At 42.5% G+C, this 22287-nt stretch overlaps 3 protein-coding genes and 1 long non-coding RNA gene across 4 annotated transcripts; 2 read left to right on the top strand and 2 right to left on the bottom strand.

Moving 5' to 3' along the window:
- Window positions 205-3263, top strand: LOC8075083 (probable prolyl 4-hydroxylase 6). Its single transcript, XM_002461587.2, has 7 exons — window positions 205-723; window positions 836-893; window positions 982-1086; window positions 2001-2058; window positions 2193-2368; window positions 2472-2532; window positions 2714-3263. Exons 1-7 carry the CDS (start codon window positions 569-571, stop codon window positions 3022-3024), a joined length of 924 nt encoding a protein of 307 aa, XP_002461632.1. The 5' UTR covers window positions 205-568; the 3' UTR covers window positions 3025-3263.
- Window positions 5074-5955, bottom strand: LOC110432353. The gene is made up of 2 exons (XR_002449775.1): window positions 5733-5955; window positions 5074-5416 (listed from the first exon to the last, which is right to left on the bottom strand). It is a non-coding gene; the product is annotated as an uncharacterized LOC110432353 (long non-coding RNA).
- On the top strand, window positions 10692-11033 carry LOC8063673 (glycine-rich cell wall structural protein). The gene has a single exon (XM_002461585.1). It carries the CDS (start codon window positions 10692-10694, stop codon window positions 11031-11033), a length of 342 nt encoding a protein of 113 aa, XP_002461630.1.
- Window positions 15295-19106, bottom strand: LOC8063672 (vesicle-associated membrane protein 721). The gene is made up of 5 exons (XM_002459461.2): window positions 18691-19106; window positions 17388-17529; window positions 17174-17294; window positions 17018-17080; window positions 15295-15787 (listed from the first exon to the last, which is right to left on the bottom strand). The coding sequence occupies exons 1-5, from the start codon at window positions 18878-18880 to the stop codon at window positions 15635-15637; spliced, it is 669 nt and encodes a 222-aa protein (XP_002459506.1). The 5' UTR covers window positions 18881-19106; the 3' UTR covers window positions 15295-15634.

Here is a 22287-nt window from a genome sequence, read left to right as displayed (position 1 = left end):
AAACGGTCAAAGCCGTAGTGAACAGAGCAAAACGTCAGTGAAGCATATATATAAAAAAAAAAAGCCGCACAGGCATGCACCATGGTAGCAAGTTGTCGCCTCCGGTTTCAGTCGCTGTGTGGGCAGGGAAACCATGGGTCGGCGCTGGGCAGAAACCATGCACGGCCACGAGCCGCGGCAGTTTTCTGGTGGCGCTCCTCCCCGGGCGGTCGTCGTTCCTTTGTTTATTCAATTCCCGCCAGATGCCGTGGGAAGTTTCACCCCACGCAGAAAAACCAGCGGGCGCGCGCACCGACCCGGCCGACGAGACGACTCCGGCGACCGCGCACCACAAACCCCCGGCGGCGCCGCCGTATCGCGCACGAGAAAAAAGCCCACAGGATCAGGTGCGCCATTAAAGTCAAGCACCGGAGCCGGAGAGCGCCCTCCCGGCCCGGACGGTACGAGTAGAATATAAAGCTCCGGTGATGCGTGCACACGACGGCCGGCTAGCTGCTGCCGTACGTAGTAGTGTTTCACCATATCCACCACACCACGCTCCTGCAACAGACTGCAGCGATCGAACGACATGAGGCTCCGCGGCGTGCTGCTCGTCCTGGCGCTCCTCCTGGCCGCCACCGGCGTCGTGCCGGTGCTGCTGCTGGGCGAGGACGGCGGCGACGTCGTCGCGCCGGCGCCGCCGTTCAACTCATCGCGTGTCAAGGCCGTCTCGTGGCAGCCAAGGTATGCCTATGAACAGCGGCATCATCGGCCACGTAGTAGGAGTACACACACATGCTGACGAGAGGTTTTGTTTCGTGCTTTTAATTTCGTTCCGGCGCATCTGCATATGCAGGATCTTCGTGTACAAGGGGTTCCTCTCCGACGCCGAGTGCGACCACCTCGTGACTCTGGTGAGCCACCGCGCGCCGCCGCCGCCGCCGGTGATCTATCAATGGGTTCTGTTTGCAGTACAAGGGTTGAATTTTTGAAATTGAACAGGCGAAGAAGAAGATCCAAAGGTCCATGGTGGCGGACAACCAGTCCGGGAAGAGCGTCATGAGCGAGGTGCGCACCAGCTCCGGCATGTTCCTCAACAAGCGCCAGGTACCCCCTCCCGAGTCCCCAATTTCTCTCCGTTAATTGTTTCTTTAAAAAAACAGTTACACTTACACTGAACCAGTCGATCTTTTTTTTTTCTTTTGCTCAGTTTAGATTTTACATTTCAGTAATATTCACTCAAATCATCGTAGCATGCACGATGAAATAGCGTATATATGTTCGTCAATCAGTAGCCGGTCGGCCCGGCCCGGCCAATGCAGTGAGACGGATCCTCCAAAACTTCAAACTTTAATAAAACTACTCACTTGGTGGCTCAAAACCTGCGGCCACTGCAACACACTGTTCCATGGGGCCTCATCCTCATCCTCTGGAGGCAACGATGATCACTGGATGGAGCAGACGCCATCTTGCTCATGACGTCTCCTGCGTGCTGTGGTCCAAGTGCAATCGAGATCGCAAACCTTTCCAGGCGTTTCAATTCCTCTGATCCCCAATCCCACAGCACAGACAGAGACAGCTATTGCAAGGTCAATGCTAGCTCCCAGCAGCTGCATTGCCCCCGGCCGGCAAGGCAACCCGTAAACATCCACGCCGGCCGGCGTCAGTCGCCGGACCACTGGACCTGAGGCACTGTGACCCCGTACGTCCCCGCCTCTGTCTCCGTACGTGCAGCAGTTACTACAGGTTGCAGGGATCGATCAGTATTCAGTAGCCATCGTGGTCCATTGACGATGGCTGCAGCCTGCAGGCAGCTGAGCTGATGCTTCCTGGCACAGCACTCACTACTCGCACAATCCGGGACCAGTTTAGGATTTTGCGTGCTAGTACAAATTGCTGAGATTGATAATTTCTTGCTGAATTTTGCAACGGGTGACCTGCATGCATGCATGCAGATGCAGATCAATTTGTATTGACTGACAGAGTGACAGTAATGTGTTTTCTCTCTTCTTGCTTTGCAGGACCCGGTGGTGAGTAGGATTGAAGAGAGGATTGCAGCATGGACATTCCTTCCTCAAGGTGAAAATAGCAGCATGCATACTCAGATTATGATTCTCTTCAGTTTAGGATGTTGTATACAATACATTCAGGCCGGTGAGGCCCTTTTGACATAACATAACCAAGCTAATGGATGGGTGATTTGGTTTCATCAGAGAATGCTGAGAACATGCAGATACTGCGGTACGAGCACGGCCAGAAGTACGAGCCGCACTTCGACTACTTCCACGACAAGATCAACCAGGTCCGGGGAGGCCACCGCTACGCCACCGTGCTCATGTACCTTTCCACCGTCGACAAGGGTGGCGAGACCGTGTTCCCCAACGCCAAGGTTTCTCCAGTTGCTTGCTCGCAGATTCCATGTTCTTGGCGTGTCTGCTTTCATCAACTGTGTTCTGTGGTGGTATTGGTATACTGACACTGCACTGATGCAGGGGTGGGAGTCTCAGCCCAAGGATGACACTTTCTCCGAGTGTGCACATCAAGGATTGGCAGGTACTCTCCCATCTCACCCACATCTGAAAATCTGGCACGTCCCAGGATTTCAAGATGCAAAAATCCTCGCTATTATGTCTGTGTCTGACTTCAAGAGCAGAAGCATCAGATTCAGAAGCTCTGAAACTCTGAAATCTGAACATAGAGAGGCTGACAGATTTGCTTATCGCACTGCGTGCAGTGAAACCGGTGAAAGGCGACGCCGTGCTCTTCTTCAGCCTCCACGTCGACGGCGTGCCGGACCCGCTGAGCCTCCACGGCAGCTGCCCGGTGATCCAAGGCGAGAAATGGTCGGCGCCCAAGTGGATCCACGTCAGGTCCTACGAGAATCCCCCGGTAGTCCCCAAGGACACCCGAGGATGTGCCGACAAGAGCGAGCATTGCGCGGAGTGGGCTGCGGCGGGCGAGTGCGGGAAGAACCCGGTGTACATGGTCGGCGCCGAGGGGGCGCCTGGGCAGTGCCGGAAGAGCTGCAATGTCTGTGATTCCTAGGCTCTTTTGCATTTTCTTTGAAAATGCAGTTTTCAGATGACTAGTGGCAGTTTTCTTCTATACTTGATGTGTACATAACATAACTAGAGGAAGTTTTCTTCAGATGATGGCATGAGACAGTTATTTGAGTTTTCAGACAGTTAACAGTAGTAAAGACAGATGCCCTCCTTTTCTTATGTTTTTGAAACATTAAAATTTGCATTTACTGCAAGGGAAGATGAAGTAAGTTTTGGTGTTTACTGGTTGTTCTTCAGAAGGAATGGAATGGAATCTGGCCTACCACTGGCAGCGGCAGCAATGCAACTCCATGGCCCACTTTTAATTTTGTTGCCTTTGCATCAGCATCACAGTGGATTTCAGGACAGCCAGTGGTGTGTCAGGGAGGCTGCAGGCTGCCTCAAAAATAACAAACTCCTTTGGCACTTTCCACAATATAAGTTGTATGGACTTTCTCTCGGGCCTGATCACCTCTGCTTTTGTTCAGACAAGCTTTGTTTCCCCCCAAAAGAAAAGGTTGATAAATCACATCTTATTGTAAAAGGAGTTTGCAGCCCTGTTTTTAATGAAACACAAATGTGTAGTGCATACTAGTCAAGATCCAATAAATAAATAAATAAATAAATAAATAAAAGGATAGTGACCTATCACCTGGAAGTAGTGGCAAGGAGATGTGTATTCCATTCCTTCAGCACTTTGAATCTTTGATGCTGCTTTTGGACCTCACTTTGCCAGTGCTATCTCTCACCTGTCATGCCTCCTCCGCCTAGATTTGCTCAAAGATCACATCTCTCGTTTGTTTTATTTTTCTAATCACTTCCATGTAATTTAGGTTATCCTCTAACCTTAATTGTACTTCAAGGATAACCATGCTGTAGTGTAATCATGGACCAGAAAGCACTGCCAGTTTGCCATCTGAAACTCCTGTTCATTCTCTTTTACCACCATTCCAAGATCGAACTAAGAGGGGTGGAAAGGAGAAGGGAGAAAATTACACAACTCAAAAAGAAAAGGACAAAAGAAGGCATGGCATTGCTGGCTTGCTTTGGTTCTACCCTGACCCCCAGCATTACATTAGGCCCTTCAAAAGCACATCAGAACCTGCTGCAGAAACAAGGAACTCTGAAGAAAACACACAGCCTGTCTGTCCACAAATATATTGTTCAGGCAGAGAGCGAGAGAGAGAGAGAGAGAGAGAGAGAGAGGTGGCCTTGCACTTGGCTGCTAGTTGCACCACTCCATGAGAAGCTCATAGGAGGCAGCTGGTGGCTGTGGCAGTGCAAAATTTAGAAGAAATTGAAAGTGGCATAGGATTATGAGCAGGCCAGCTTGGTTGTCTGGGAGGGAGGCATTGGCGGCCTCAGCGGTGGCCATCCTGCTTGGAGGCCTTGTTCTCATGTCATTGGTGGTGGAGAGGGACGTGAAGACGCCAACGCCGGCTAGCGCGGCTGCAGTGGGTGTGGGTGGTAGAAGGATGGCGATCGGAGCAGTGCAGGACCTGAGGGATGGTGATGATCCTTTGAGCAGCAGCAAGAGGAAGGTGCCCAATGGACCGGATCCAATCCACAACAGGTACCTTCTCTTTCTTGCGTGCGAACATGGTATGAGCGCTTTCTCTCTCTCTCCCTTTATTTGGGAAAACTTTCTGCTATTTTTTTTGTTTCACCAAATTCAAGCTGAATACATATAAAAAGAATCAGCCTCAACAGTAGCTTGAGATGCCCTCACTTTACGAATCAAGTTCCAATTTTCATGCTCTTGCATGGGCCTCTTGACATTCTTCATTTGACACCCAATGGCAAAATGGTAGAAGATGAGAAGAGATGATATCTAGTCTTAAAAAATTCTAGTTTTTTGTCATGTTTAAACTACTAAGGCCTTGTTTGGATGTACACATACCTATCTCAATACACGTGTGTTAAAAGGGGATTGGAGTGAAAATTAAACTAAATTCCACCTTAATCCACCACTATAATACACGTAGAATGAGGTGGAAGAGTGCACCCAAACAAGATTTAATTGTATATACAAGTGCATCCAAACAAGACCTAATTGTTTTTCCCATGTCATCAGTGTAGAACTGTAGACTAAATCAACAGTGATAAACTGAAGTCCTAAAAATCTGAAAGACAAAAGTGAAAAGAGCTGCTTAAATTGTGGTTTCAGGCCTTATTCTTTTTTTTTTTTTTGTATAGCAATGATTTATTAAACTGGGAAGCCATTTTATGGCATCCGTACTATAATTACTTCTTCGTTGAGAAAATCATGCTATACTTTTAACGTCAGAATTCAGATGTCCACGAGTTCATGTGTTTGTCTTATTTCCTTTTGAAATCGAACCACCCCTGTAAGACTTGGCTTCCTCTTCTTCTTATATGATATAACAGTGTTCCTGCTGTTCTTAAAAAAAAACAGATGTCATCGGTACATGATAAAATAGAATCTTCCAAGATACTGCCATTGAAAAAGATGATTACACTCTTTGTCCTCATTGCACTAACATCTCCCCTGTTCCCATGATGATAAAAGTAAGCTAACACTCAACAAAGATAAATCTAGCCCGACTCTTCTAATGAGTACCCTGCATGCACTTATCATACCCTAAATGATCAGTCAACAATATCAGGAGCGGTCAAACAAAGCGCACCTACATGCCATTGCTAATTAGCCATTAGTTAATCAAAATCTCAAAATGATACAGTTCAATTCACCTTGAACAACACTTGCAGGGTGTTGCATTGCAACTCTTTCCCTTCCCCTACATTCCAAAGGCTCACAGTTGTGCATTCTTCCAGGGGAGCTGGAGAATCAGGAAGCTCACCAGGCCGAGCATAGGCATCAGTGCACACCGCCCAAAGAATGGAAGTTTCCGAAATACTTGCTCTGGATCTCTCTTCTCATTTGTGGTGGGTCTGGCGCCGGGATGCCATGTTCTAAGCACTGGTATTTATGATCATTTTCGGCATAAAAACTTTCGCTTTTTCCGAAAACAAAAGCCACTCCACTGATGATAGTTTGGAAAGACTCAAAAGACAGCACTGTTAAAGCTTCCCTCTCACGAAAGACATGCATCAGATTAAAGGATGGGCAGAGAGAGATGTGCAAGAGCTCCTTTAGTTGTTTTGCTTTTCACATGTGTGTAGAAGTATTTATTCTTTTTTTTCCTGTTTATTTGTTGCCTTGTTGCATTATTGATTGGAAGAGCACACATTGAAAGTTTGCTATAGAGGAACAGGTAGTAAAGAGATAAGACTGACCAATAATTTCAAAGGCTTTTGTGTGTGATCTGTCTTGTGATGAGATGTGAAACCCATTTGCGACCTATGGCCCTACTAGCACCCAGGCAAAGTCACTTGCTAAAGGTGCTTTTGATTTGCCTATCTTTAGCATGTTCCTGCAAATAATCACATTGTTTCAAACATGTGTTTATTAAGGCAAACGTAAAACCTTATATAGAGTTTGACATAGTCAGCCTTTGAACTCCTTACCTTCCAGATAAAATGGTGTCACACTGTAATCTTCAATGTAATTTTCTTCATACTTAATTTGAAATAACTTTTTTTATATATTTTCCCTCCATTCTATGCTAGTCCCCCATCCTCAATGTAATTTTCTTCATACTTAGTTTCACATAATTTTCTTTATATTTCTCCCTCCATTCTATGCTAGTCCCCCATCCTAGAAGAGTGAAATAAATTTACTGCAGCAAATTAATATATAACAAGCAGGAAGCATGTACGGGGACAATGTATAAAGGGTGGTGGATGGATAGACAATAGTTAAAGAGAGCTAAAGGAAAAGAAAAGGAGCTCCAACCTTCCAAAGCACATGGTATGGTTCTCTCTCTTCTTTTCTTGCAAGACTAATGTTTAGATCCAAAAAGTTTTTAGATTTTAACACTGTAGCATTTTGTTTTTATTTGACAAACATTGTCGAATCATGGAGTAACTAGGCTTAAAAGATTTGTCTCACGATTTACAGGCAAACTATGTAATTAGTTTTTGTTTCATCTATATTTAATGCTTCATGCATGTGTCACAAGATTCGATGTGACGGGGAATCTTGAAAAAATTTTAGATTTTTGTGGTGAACTAAACAAGGCCTAAGAAGAGCAGGCCCAAAACAAATTAAAGCGGTGTGAGGAAAGGCTACTTTCTATGTCCCAAAATATAGTGTATTTTGACTTCTAAAATTTGTACTAAATTTAGCCTGACAAAATTTATTAAAAATAAAATGGAACTGCGAGCGCTCGGACATCCAGACGCGTCTGGACGCTAGGCCCTTCACACCGCGTCATTCCAAAACCCGTCCACCCTTGTTAAAAAAACAAACCCGCCCAACCTAGCCCCACACGGGATAGAACAAGATTAGAAACGCCGCTTTGTTCTCAACCCTGTCCGTCCCCTCGCGGGATAGGACGGAACGCCGCTACCCACTTTCTCAAACTGTCTGCCCACTATAGAAATAGAACAAAACCTGCTCACCCTCCCCCCGCATCACCCGGTTCCCCCACCGCGGAACTTGCTCGCCCTCCCCACCGCATCACTCGGTTCCCCCACCGCGTAAGAGCACGAAAACACTTCCAAGTGCAACATCGCAAAATATAGTGCAACATTGAAATATGAATAATTGCAACATCACAAAAATATGTACTGCAACTCCGAAAATAATGTGCTCCAACATCAAAAAACTTGTATTGCAACATCGGAAAAACAAGTAATACAACATCGGAAAACATGTACTACAACATAGAAAATTATTTGCTATAGCATCAAAAAAACACTGCAACATCGAAAAAATAATTAATGCAACATCAAAAAATACATACTGCAACATCAAAAAATTGTGATGCAACATCAAAAAAAAATGTACTGCAATATCAAAATTATTTTCTACAACATTAAAAAATATGTACTACAACATCACAAAAATCAACCCTGAAACATGAAAAATAGGACTGTTCAGAATTGCAACAACCTAAAACATACTATTGCAACATTCAAAAATTACATATTGCAACAACCAAAAATCCTATTACAACATTCGAAAATCATCTATTGTAACATCCAAAAAATCCATTGCAACCGGAGAAAACAACATGGAGATGGGTTCGAGGTATATGTTGCTCTAGCCTTGTTCTATCACCTCCAAGCTCACTGGAGGGAGGAGGGAAGGACCCCAGAGCTCGGTAGATCTAGAGAAGGAGGAAGATGGCTCAGATCTAGAAGAAGAGGAGGAGGAGGAGGAGGAAGAGGGCTTAGATCCAAAGAAACGACCTACCTCGTCGGAGCCGCCGCCACCCTCCTCATGTTTGGTGGTGGTCGCGGACGGACGGACGGAGGGAGGGAGAGAGTGGGCGCGAGGTCATGGGACAAATGGGAACAGATAAGAAGTCGGGGGCAGGGCGCTCATGGCTAGGTTGAATCGTATGTAGGCGTTCGTCCGTCCGTCCGAATGCCCTGGAAAGAGCATTACCAAAAATGAAACAATAATTCAAGAAAAAACTCTTTAATTAAAATAATTTATCGCTACAAACGTCATTTGAGTAAGCTCTTAAGTTGCCTTAAAAATTTTAAAATGCACTATGCTGACAGAGGAAGTAACTCACAGGAATTTTGTGCGTCCATGTTTTCATCTTTCGATGGACCTTCATCTGTCTTGTTTGTTTGGGCTTATCAGCCGAATCTTTCAGCCATTCAGCAGTGTTTTTCTCTCAGAATAAATCAGCCAGTAGTACTTTCTGCCATGGCTTATCGTTTAAAAAAAATCAATTTCTAAAGTCATCATATTTTAAATTAATTTAGGTGGAACTAAATTTATACTAAAGAGTACTAATATTTTTGACAAGAACATGATAAAACTAGTATAAATATACTTGGGGGGATATCAAGCCGCCTATTTTTTTCTAAGCTTTTTTAAAAAAATTGACATAATCATATGTACTATAAGTTCCTGAATTTTTTAAGACCCAACTTGAGACCGGACTTAATGAGCAGATCAAAAGTCATTAAAATTTATTTTAAAATAAAAATGAGTTTATTAGAGCAATTTCTAAACGAGGCACCAAACCAGCTCAACCAGTTTTTTATCTAGTCCTAATAGATACACTATGAAACATATTTTTAAAATCTATTTATTTGGTGTCATAAATGTTGTTACTGTTTACCAAATAAAAAATTATCAAACTCCTCAAAATCGTTTAACTTAAGATGATTCTAGGAGTTTATTTATTTTAGAATATAGAGAGTAATATAGTCTTGCATTAACCAGTGTTCTTGTGTCCTTCGGTATATTAGCCAGTCTTGATCCATTGTAATTCTAGCAAATGTAAACTAAAGTCTTTTTTTGGTTTTTTAGATAAAGGATAGTTTATATCCGGCTTCTTCTATCAACTGATAGAATCAAGCCAAAAATTGAAAGTCCTTTTTGGTAGAGGTTCACATGGCTTCATTTACTGTTGCATTGTTCATATCACTATAGTGTTACTGTTTACAAAGCTCTTTTCCTATCTATCTCCTCTTACAAAGCCACTGCTTTTTGCTTCACACCAACCACTATAGCAGAAGCTACAGCTGGTGAAGCTCCGGCAAACAAGGTCTAAAGTTGAGTACTTTTAAACTGTTAAAAGTGTCCACTTAGATTTATTGTTTTGTACTCCCTTTATCACAACAATAATACGGAGCTCAAAGAAACATACCTTTAATTTATTTGAAGTACAGTATAAGTTATTCTTCATATAAACATATTATATATCTAGGATTTTGTCTTGATCTCTAACCATATATATTTGTACTTCTAAAATTCGTTCTTATGGCCTATTTGGATCCACTATAGCATTAAAAATTATCAAGTAAAATTAGTACTAGTAAATCCAAACAAATCTGCTAATTATTTGATAGAGGCTGCTAAATATTAGTTCCATGAGCAGGTTTAGAGTTGCTAATAATTGGTAATAGCTTATACTCCCTCTGGATAAGATTTAGAAGTCGTTTTGGACAAGTTTTGGGTCAAACATTGGAAATATAAATCATCAATAACTTTTAAATTGTTGAGTTTGCAAATATAAAAATTATATAAATAGATTTGTCTTAAGAATACTTTCATTAAAGTGTATATATATATATATATATCATTTTTCCTAAATATTTTTATAAAAATAAGAAGTTAAAGTTGTGTTTTAAAGACCGTGTCGCTGTTCTAAATGGCTTAAACAGGCCCTTATAAATAGAGGGAGTATGTACATTGAACTCATTACAACCATCTATTACAGCTACATCCAAACAGATCTAAAAATGATAGTGGCGAGCAATTCAACCATGTAGCTCGTACAGTAGCCATTAAATTTTACAGCAAATTCATATAAGCCCAAATTGCCCATGCAATATTCCTGCTCTGGCAATAACTAGCCCCCTCATCGATCTATCTACCTCTTCGTCCCCGATTTATTGCGCCATGGCAGCTGCATGCTTGAACTGCTACCCAACCCCAGCTGCTTGCGCGCCATTATTGGCACGGTGCCACTGCTCTTCACCTGTCCCTGTCCCTGTCCTCCCCTCCCCTTTAAAAAACCCTCGATCGCGCTCCACTTCCGTCGAACCCCCAACCAGTCACCACTGTGCTCACCTCAGCCACTACCTCCACGAGCTAGCTAGCAAGCGATCGAGCGGCCAATGGCAGCGAAGTGGTGGTTCATCGCCTCCCTGCTGCTCTGCCTCGCCGTCGCGTCAGCGGCGGCAAGAGCAATGCCGCGCGACTGCGACACCGCCATCTTCGCGGCGGCCGCGGGCGACGACGACGAAGACAATGCCAGCGCCGGCGCCGTGGACGAGGCCACCAAGACCGCCGACGTGTTTGGCGGCCGGACCAGCGGCGGCGGCCTCTTCGGCGGCGTTCACGGCCCGCTGGGCGGTGGCGTCGCTGGGTTCGGCCCGTTCGGTGGCGCCGTCGCCGGCGCGGGCCCGTTCGGTGGGTTCGGTGGCGGTGGCGGCGCCGGCGCCGGCGGCGTCCCGTAATAAGGCGTACGTGCATTGGATGTGATGCATGCGTGTGCGCGTGTAATAAGGTGTCTATACGTACGTGTACACCTACGCCACGTACGTATATACATGTATGTGTGGGTCGTCGGAGTGTACTCGGTGTATTGTGTTTTGTACACATGTAGAACATGCATGTCAATGTTTTGATCGTGTGCCGGCCGTCGAGAGTCGTCTCGTGCCCTAATTAATAATGTACGTAGATGTATGTTACGTTGGACCTGTACCCTTCGCTCTGTACCTTCATCAGCATCGATCTAACGTCGCCACTGTCATTTCTATGTTTAACAGGCGTCTTTTACGTTGTTGTTACAGTGAGAGTACGCAAGCGCTGCTGAGTGATCCACCGGCTTTACTACTCGTACTCGACTCGTCGTAGGAACAAGGCGTATTCCTGCATACTAAAAAAATTAAAGTCAGTTTTAGAAAAAGCTTTCGTCAAACATTAGAAATATAAATTATAAATAACTTTTAAAGTATTAAATTTGGTAATGTAAAAATTATATGAATAGATTTATCTTTAAAAATAATTTTATAAAAATATACATGTTTATTTTTTGATAAATAATTTTATAAAAACAAGAAGTTAAAGTTATCCTTTAGAGACCATGGTATGTTCAAAGCAAATTTATTTTTTATATAGAGGGAGTGCTGTGTTTCGAACTGTAGCTTGTCTATCTGCATTTCGTACTGTAGCTTGTCTGCTGTAACTAGTGCTTTGGTTGTTGTATAGTCTTTTGGTTAATTAAACTGTGTTCGCCTTTCTCTCTATAAGGCTTTGTTTACTTTCACCTAAAAATCTAAAAAAAATTTAAAATTTCCAGTCACATCGAATCTTTAGACGTATGCATGGAGTATTAAATATAGATAAAAATAAAGACTAATTGCATAGTTTTGTTGAAATTGATGAGACGAATCTTTTGAGCCTAGTTAGTCCATAGTTTTTTTTTCTTTGACGAACTAAACACGGCCTAAGCTTTCTTTTGAATCACAAAATAAACGTTAGGTTCTATTTAGCACAACTGGCGCTCCTTGCTACATAACACAGAGGAGCTAGAACTAGTGAAGAAAAAAAACAATGACTTCACCGTCCTAATTCATTTTGAGAAGAGAAAAAAAACAGGTCTTTGCCACGGTGTAGGAAGACACCGAAAGCCTGGAGCTCTAAATCTACTCTCTATCTCTTCATCTCTAAATAAATCAATTATTAGAGCTGTCTTGAATCAAAAAATTTGTATTTAACTGAATTTTTATAAATGTATATGATACAAAAATGAGTCTAGTATGAAAACATATTTTAGGATGCGTTGGCTTTTTGTTGTATGTGATTGAACTTTGTTCTCTCCTGTTCCAAATTAGAATGTCGATACGGTGTTCGACCTACTGTCAAAATCGACAATTGTATAAGTACATATACTATTTAAATTGGAAAGAGAAACATGTTGTGAAAGCACTTTCACTTTCACGACAAATTTGTCAAACATCAATTCTACGTTGCCATTGACATTCAAATTGGGCCCAAACCGTTTTTAGAATCAGCCCATGCTAGTGTTGGCTCAATCCAAGAAAACTCTATAAGACGACATAAAAATGCCCAACTCCAATTCCACGATCGTTCACCAACAATGAATCCAGCGAACCATCAGCTACTCCCGCAACTTTCCTTATTTGGAAATAATAATTTCCGCAACTTTCCATTTTTAGAAGGTAACTAAGTTATACATATATATGTTATAGAACATAACTTATTTCTATAAATTATACTAACAACTTGGCATAACACTTTGCAAAACTTATTACCATATGACTTATACCATATAACTTATAACTTATGCTAAAATTTGAAACACAAAAGTTATAAAACATTTTTTAAAATTTTTCTTTTGTCTTTTTTCTCTCTTTATTTTTTATATAAGTCTATCAATTTTTTTCTTTTTATATATACTGTCAACCCTTATTTTATTTGGGCGATCGTTCACTTAGATTTGATGTAACAAAGGTTCAAACTATCTCCCCTTCTAGCGTGCTTTTTCCATAACCACCACTGATGTCATAAAAAAGTAAAACATTTATTTTAAAATGCTAGATGTAAATTTTAACCATATAATTTGTAATTATTAACTTTCTGCACGTAATTTTTATGTCTAACTTTCTGTACGTAACTTTTATATCTAACTTTCTACGTGTAACTAGTAGATATTAACTTATAATTATTATCTTTTATGTCTAACTTTTTGCAAAGCTGTTTGATTTATTATATTTTGTGCTTAACTTGCAGTTATTAACTTATATGTTAAAATTAGTTTAATTAAATTATGCTTAAGTTTTAATTGTAACTTTTTTGAACATTCACTAAATTGTCTCGTCATAAATTATGTTGATAAACTTGTTCCATAAAATATTATAGATAAAAGTTATGCGTATAATTTTATCATGTAGTAAGTTATATGTATATAAGTTATATGTGTAACTTTGTCACAATGAAGGTATATGTTAAAGTCACGTATATGAGTTATACGTAAAAGTTTATTCCATAAGTTATACGTAAAAATTGTGAGTACAATTTTTCAGAAAAGAAAAGTAGCGAATTTTTTTTGCCTAAAATAGAAAACTTTCCAAAAATAGAAAATTGCGGGATTTTTTTTTGCCAAAAAAGGAAAATCGTGGGGCTGTCTGATCGTTCGCTAGATTCAAATCTACTGAACGTTCGCTATTTAGTGAAGCCCCATAAAAATGGTACCATATTGGTTTTGTAACAGAATAAGACCACCCCTACTTCATATAAAAAAAGGATACACGATCGATAGAAATATCCAACTAAACAATCAATTTATTTATATTTATTTATTTGTTTATTTATTTATATTTATATTATATTTATTTATATCCATTTTTTACCCTCCTTATATCTCTTCCACCCTTTGTACATGTCCTTTGACAGGATTTGTGGACGTTCTAGGTGGTTTTGCCGATCCTAGAACACCCCCATCCTGCATCGCCCTGATGAGTCTTCTCGGAAGGTATTTGTGGGTATATCGGGCGAAGAACGAGCGTCTAATCCGCCTTACCTCACTGTCCTATTTATCGGCGAACCTGTTTGTCGGCTTCACCGTTGAGACCTCCCTTTGCTGCGTGCTAGGCACCTAGACCGTTTGCGGTCTCTGGCCGATCTAGCTCGTACTGGTGGTGTGTTATCTGAATCGGTGCCTTATCAACCAGAGTGTGATGTTTGGAAACAGAAAATTTTTATAGATATCGCTATGTTTGCTTGGCTGATAAGCCATGACTGGTGTTTGCGGGATATTAAACCCACGACTGAAGACTGCAGTTGCACCTTTTTCTTTTGGATCGACTGCAGTTGCACCTGAAAGGGGGGGGTCACCGAAGAAAGACGAGCCCGTGACGCGTACCGGCATGTCGGCTCGCCTCCACAACGCTTTTTGCAGCGGAGCTCACGCCGCGCGCGTGTCTCGTCTCGCGGTCTCACACATCTCTCTCGGCGTCGGCGCACGCATGCCTCGCACAGGCTGCCGTGTGGGGCCCCCGCCCTCGGTCAAAGGCAGCGTGGCCACCGAGGTGCAGTGTGGCCAGCTCACTGGTTCAGGCATCCTCGATCGCCGAAGTTGCATAGCCAGTTGGACCTTGCCAGATAGGAGTAGCATAGCGAACGCAGCCTCACCTGCCAAATCCCTCTCCGATCTGGCGATCTTCTCTACTACAATGTCCTATCTCCCGAGTCTTCTCTAACATACAAGTAGGTAGCTCTTGGTCACGGGTGATGTTCAGCCACAACCCATACATGGCTGTTCAAAACCAGAGACGGCCAAAGGCCACCGCCCAATCAAAATTTTCCTGGTATTGGTGAGATACTGAGGTCATTACTACATCGAAAGCGCACCAAACTGATGTGTGATGTCCCTGACTCCCTGCTGATCCTGATTCAAGTGGCAGGTCGCCGCCTAGCTGACCCACGCAAAACAAACGAATTATCACAACAGCCTCACGTCCGCAGACCGCAGCCAGCAAGCAACAAATGCTGACGAACTAACCCTGCCCCCGCGGCCCCGCCCTCTGGCACAAAATAGAACTCAAACTGACAAACGACTGGGCTGTGGCCTCTGGGCATCCCCCGTCCCGTCCCCAACATATAGCTGAATTTCAGAACTGTGTGTGTGCTCAAAACGGTTTCAGTTCATCTCCACACACCACAGGTGGAAAATGGGCATAGCCGAACAGTGCATTGCCTGCAATCCAGGGAGCAAACGTAGTACGTAACATCTACTGATATAGGAGTAGCAGCAGCATGGACCAGGGTAGTAGCACACAAGCTATACATGCACAAATAGTAGCATCCAAAATTACACGACACAACACCCCCGTTTCACCCGGTTCACCCAGTCACTTCCCGACCAATCCAACAGCAATCAACACCGACATCAGGAACAACTCCCTTTGATGACCACCAAGAATAATCAGCGCAGGACTCGACACGACGACTAAAAGAGCAAAACAAAACTCCACATGGTCTTCTCTCGCCGGTGCAGGCACGGGCCCATCTGTAAGTCCCACCACCCCACTCCTCACTTGCTGCCGCACTTGAAGCCGTGGCACACCGACAGGATGATGATGAGGATGAGCGCGATGATGATGCCCAGGACGATAAGCTTGATTTTCATGTTTTGCAGCCACATCTTTCGCCGCACCTTGGTGCCCTGCTGTCTGAAATCTTGTGCCTGCAAACGGAGTTTTTTTAATTCTCACAGATTACATGTATGTGGTTTGGCTTGTTTGAATAGATCCTAGTTAGCAATTAAAGAAGCTGATTTCTTTCTTATTGTTATTTATTTCCCTATTTCTCAGCCTTTGTTACCCACACACATCAGTAGTATGTGATTTTGGGCAACTCCAGATTACTAGAGTGTAGATTTACGAGGTCATTTGGAAATACAACAGATCAGAACCACCATTAGTTAATTAACAAAATTAGCAAGTTATCCTCAAGCAAGCAGACAGTGCAACTAATGCTACCAAGAACCAGTGACATAGCAGGCTAGTCACCTAGACAGCTACCAAATCTGTGGAAACAATATACTAGTATGTCGAAAGGCCATTTTTTCCATACTAGACAGTTTAATGAGAGATCAAGTGATCAACTGTAGATGCATAATAGTGTAGTGTCTCTGCTATGTAACAGCATGCTAGTCATCTAACATAAGATCACTTCACCTTAGAAGAACAGCAGAGTATTACTTATGGCTTGCTAGTTGTCTGACAGAAAAATGTTGGCTTAGACTACAGGATTTGTTGACCTTCAAGACAGCTTTTTTGCAGCATGATGTTTTGACCAGTTAATTTAACCAATCATCATGTTTCAACTTAAAACTGATAAAACAATACCTGATACGTTCTAGTGAGAATTATTTTACAAATGATACAATCCATACTACGCAATAATGATATTTCAACGAACAAGATCGCTGCAACTTTGGTGGATTGAGCAGCACAGAAATCAGACTTCTACAACATATCAAGTCAAATTCATTATACACCTAAACATTAAGCTATGCACATGTTTTGTGCTCAAGGTGAAAGACTTATGCTAACTTCTATAGCCATTTTTTCCTAAACACTACCATAAAGTTATATATTTTATACTCCCTCTGTCCTGTAATACAGTGTATTCTGGGAATTTTAAGACATTTAGAAATAACATAAAAGCTTTTATTTCCTAATTAGATGCTATCATCAACGTGATTAATGGTGATTCGTTGATAAATGGAAAGTATTTAATGTAAAATTGGTTTTGTCCTCTAGAATGCATTATATTTGAGGATAGATTTTAAATGCTAGAATGCACTGTATTATATAGGGCAGAGGGAGTAGATAATAAGACTTCATGTTTGCTTTCTTGCATCTACACATGAAAAATTATGCTAATGTAGACATAGAAAGGAATCCATTACCTGAGAACGCAGATTTTCAGTTTTGTCAACAAGCAGCTCAATCTTCTCACCACGGTCAAGAACCTGAACACCAAAATAGTAACTTCTCATAAGAGATGTGTTTTTCATTACAATGCATAAGAGATGTGTATTTTTTCAGATGAATAAATATAGTACCTTCTCAATGTTTTCCATCATAACTCCTTTGACTTCTGAGACTTGGGCCTTCACCTTGGCAAGCTTGCTGACCTCCTCAGGGTGGTCCACACAGTACTGCATGTGCTCTTTAAGCTTTGATCTTTAATGGTAAAAACAAATAGATGTTAGTCCAGAAAGTCAAGGGATCTAAATGATTGATTAAATATTTATAAAAAGAACAAAGGGGACACACCCAAACTCCCTATTCAAGCTGTTTGCTGCGGCAGTAGCTGCTTTCCCACCTCCATATTTTTTGGTGAAGTCTTCCTTAACTCTGTCCAGGAAAGCAATGGGGATTTGTCGCCCAACTGATTCGACAGCAACTACACAATACGCTGTAGAAAAGGAAACAATATCTATCATCGAGATGTTCTAGAGCATTGGCTGATTGATAAGATAAACATCAAAGCACAAATATATTAACCAGTGTTTCATGTTAACCTAAAAAAAATCATAAGGGATAGATAAGTAAAAAAGAAATAGTTATATTTGCTTCAGGTCAACCAAAAGGTGACTTCAAGAAAAGGAAATAATGGATGTTCTATATTAGCACAGCCATATTGAGGCTGTCCAATACATGCAGAAACACTTGTTGATCAAAGTATTCTAAAGATTAGCGCATACTAACTGGCTAACTCACAGGTCACAATGCCAATCCAAACTCTCCTTTATGTACTCATACAGTGTTACTAGCAGCATACCTCTCTTGCATAATAACTTGGTATATTTACTCTAGAAACAACACAATCTATTGGAATGGATGCCTAACTCATATCAGGCACTAAGAACTTGATATTACAACATTCATTGTCGCATAATACTACAATATGTCGCAACCATGGAATCAACTAACACCAATAGAACCTGCAAAGTGGCCACCCCTTCCAATGACTAGAAACAGGAGCAATATACCCCCCGCATGGTTCCATCCGAGAGAGAGATGTCAGTGCTTTTATCCCCCACGGAAAGCACAGGATCACAACAATCCAATCGCACCAAATCCAGAACCCCCCCTGAATCTGTGATAAGGTTCCCTAAAAGTCAAGGACGATCGAGACACCTTGAAGCTATATCCATATCGCATCTCAGAAGATGCAACGGGCCTAAATTTTCTGAAGCCCACCATGCACACCATAGATAGATAGAAATATCAGAGCAGGTGACCCCCTAAAAATAGCCATTTACAGCAACTCCCGACGCTCCCCAAAACACATCTCATCTGAACTCAAAGTGGAGTCCAAACGGCAGCTCCGATTGATGAGCGTCAAACAACAGCCCGCTTCACTCAGATTAGCCTCGAAGCAACCGTCGAATCTAACACCCCCCCCCCCCACCTAACACCACCTCGACCCCACCAGGCGGATCGAGGCGAACCTCGCGAGATCTACGCGAGGCGAGGCCCGATTCGAGCCCGCGGCGGCGCAGATCCATGGCGGCACAGCGCGGATCGGAGCGAGCGACGGACGGGGGAGGGGGAAGGAAAGCAGGCTACTCACTGAATCCGTCTTCGACGAGGTAGTTGAAGGTGTGGCCGTCGCAGTTGTAGGTGAACTTGTTGTTGCTGGCGGGGAGCTTCTGCAGGCACTGCGCGGCGATGGTGGTGAAGTTGCCGGTGAACTCGGTGTACTCGGCCAGCACCACGGTGCCCCGCGCCACGAACGCGTAGATCAGCGACTGCTGCCCCATCGCCTCGCCTCGACTCTGCTCGGCTCACCTCCTCCTCCGCCGCCGCCGCCTCCTACAGACTCAGCCCCCGCACTTTCGCTGCCGCCGGTGGTGCGGTGGAGCTCGCCGGATGGCGCTGGGCGCGTCGGAGGAGTCGAGAAGGGGGAGGAGGGCGGAGGAGGGGGAGGGGAAAGGGGTCTGGGAATGAAGGTGCCGTGGGAGGGCGTGGAAAGGAAAAGGGGGAGGAAGAAATCGATTTCGGGGGTGGGTGGGGACACGGCGGCCCCACGGGGTGGATTTTTTTTTTTGCGGAATTGGTCCTCGGCGGGTCGTGGTATTATGCGCAAGCCCCTGGTTACTTTGACCCGTTTTAATTTTGTGATGAGATGAGATTGATTTTTTTTTTCTCTCACCTCACGCTTATCCGCTCCATGCTTCTTGCTGCCACGTCTAACGCGTATTCACTATTCAGTGTGTGGTAGTATGTATACGAGCATGGGTTATTTAGCGCTGTTAGGCTCCAGCTGTTCGTTAATACTCATGTGTATATCACTGTTTAGTTTCTAAAAATTTTCTTTTTCTCGGATCACATCGAATCTTTAGACCATGTATGGAGCATTAAATATTAATAAACGTATAATAAATTGTAAAATTTATATATAATTTACAAGATGAATCTTTTCATCTAATTATTTATGATTAGACACTAATTTTCAAATAGAACAAAAATATTATCTTAGCTAAATCCAAAATTTTTCACGAATTAAATAAAACCTTAAAAAGTCACCAAAGCGAAGCTGGCCCTTAGCAGCCAAGTTTCTGGAACATAGGGTACGTGGTGCGGAAACTTGGTACGTGGTACGACATTCTCATAAACTCTGGAACGTAGGGGGTATACAGCTTCGTCTCGTTCCTTTAAGTTGCGGAACGCGTTCCACTTTCCGAAGAAACGTGTGTCTGGGACGTGGTGGTTGGCTTAGGTAGTTTTACGTGTTGTTTTGAACCAAATGAGTTTGATTCCTAGCGTGGTATAATTTACTGTTGTATATTTTGTTTCATTTTGGGCTGTCCAACTCCAACCATAAGGCTCATTATAGGTCCAAGCCAATAAGTCAATCACCAACTATATTTTTTGCCGGTCGCCGCCGCCGGCCGCTCACGGACGGGTATGGCGCAGTATGCACGCACACCACGAAGTTCCATAGTCACTTGAGACTGACGTTTCTATGATTGCTCCTGCATATGATTCGCGTTCCACCGCATTTGGGAACGACGTTCCATGATGTTCCCGTTCCACGTTTCGGGACGAAGTTCCCGGAACGGGGAACGTGCCCATGTTCCCGTACCCTGGCTGCTAAGAGCTGGCCAGAAAGAGAGAGAAATAACGCGTGGTACCACGTTTAAAAGTTGTTTAAGGGGAAATTAGAAGAAATCAGAGCGTGGCTGAATTTCGATAATAATCAATTGATCCTTAGGTGGGGGCCAAAGATATCGTAAATGTGGCATCAGGACTGCAATCTTATTTCTAGAATATTTTGACTCAAAAAGTCTTTTCTTTCTTTTTCTTTTTTCCTTTTCTGTTTTTCTTTTGGATGCTCTGATTTTATTTGTGGAAAACAGTCATACAAGTTGTGTGAATGAAAAACAAACAAGAATCAGCACCTACAGTTCCTCGCACAAAATATCATCACCCATAATTACTCCATATCACCAGATTAAGTAAACTAATTTAGAGATATAAATGTTGACAATATTTTTTAATAATTCTATTCAAACTTAAAATGTCAAATGTGCACTTATTTTTTTGTATATAGATGGAGTATATATTGCTTGATATTAAACATGCTTCATTCTACTGAGGAGCTAATGCCCTGTTCACTTAGTTGTTCGCTAATTTGTTGTTTGTTGTGAGAGAGAAACACTGTTGAATGGCTGACAAATTCGGTAGATAAACTCAGTCAAAGAGGCTATAAGTGCATTATTTGGTTCCTCGAATGGAACTCGTAGAGCCACGTTCAAACACTCATCGTTGTTCGTTCATGATTGTTGGTTCATGACAAAAAGAAGGAACATTTGTGGATGCAGCGCAGTCCATATGATGAGGAAGATACGCAAAGCAATGGACGTATGGACGTACAGTTAGTGGTGAAACCAGAGAGCTAGCAGGGGTTGTCCATTAATCAAAATTATTAGCTCCTCGATTGTGTAGTACATTATATGGACTTATATACCACTACAGTAATGGCCCTGCAGATGCATTGGCCCTTTGCGTCTTGTGGGAGTTGTGGCACCAACAAATAAAGCCTTGTTTAGTTCTCAAGCCAAAAATTTTTCCCATCCCATCAAATGTTAGACATATGCATGGAGTATTAAATAAAGATAAAAAAATAAACTAATTATACAGTTTGGTTGGAAATCACGAGACGAATTTTTTAAGTCTAATTAGTCTATGATTAGTCTTAAGTGTTACACTATATGTGCTAATGATGGATTAATTAGGCTTAATAAATTCGTCTCGCAATTTCCAGACGAGTTATGTAATTAGTTTTTTATTAGGCCTTGTTTAGATCTAATTTTTTTTGAATTTTGACATTGTAGCACTTTTATTTTTATTTGACAAACATTGTCTAATTATAGAGTAACTAGGCTTAAAAAATTCGTCTCGCGATTTACAGACAAACTGTGCAATTAGTTATGTTTTTATTTATATTTAATACTTCATGTATTTGTCTAAAGATTCGGTGTGATAGAAAATCATGTAAACTTTTGGAATTTTAGGTGCATCTAAACAAGGTCTTAGTATCCGAATACTTCTTTCCGACATCCTATGAAACATTCGATGTGACACCCAAAAATTTTTCAACCTCCATTTAAACAAGGTCTAAGGGCTTGTTTGGTTTTAGGTGATAAAGTTTACCGTTCATCACATTAAATATTTGGACACATACATGAAGTAGTAAATGTAAACTATTTACGAAACTAAAACATGGCTAAAAAATAATTTACGAGATTAATCTTTTAAAACTAATTAATCTACCGTACGTGTTAAACTTTAACGACCTAAATCCCTAACCAACCACCCCGTAAGCCAGGTGCGTGGCTGGCTGTGATTCAAGTTTTCATCAAGGACAGACAGAGGTGCGGTGTCGAATTGGGAATGGGTCGCACTCAGACCCAGCGGACACGCCCGACATTGCTGAATCCCGAAGCGAGGAAAACCCGGACAGGACGGTGGCCGTGCTCGGTGCTCACTAGTCACCAGCAAAAAAGGCCGGCGGCCTGTTTTTTTTTTCGATCTGGACAGCGTGGTAATTCCCGGTGGTCGGATCGGCTGGCTGCACGAACCTTGGCGTTGGTAGGGTTGGAGGCCAGAATTCCGGGCGCTGCCGCTACGTGGGAGGATGCCGCAGGAACGCAGGAGTCAGGAC

This window comes from Sorghum bicolor, chromosome 2 (assembly GCF_000003195.3).
Source record: "Sorghum bicolor cultivar BTx623 chromosome 2, Sorghum_bicolor_NCBIv3, whole genome shotgun sequence".
Taxonomy (NCBI): Eukaryota; Viridiplantae; Streptophyta; class Magnoliopsida; order Poales; family Poaceae; genus Sorghum; species Sorghum bicolor.
This window is presented reverse-complemented; position numbering and strand designations above follow the sequence as displayed.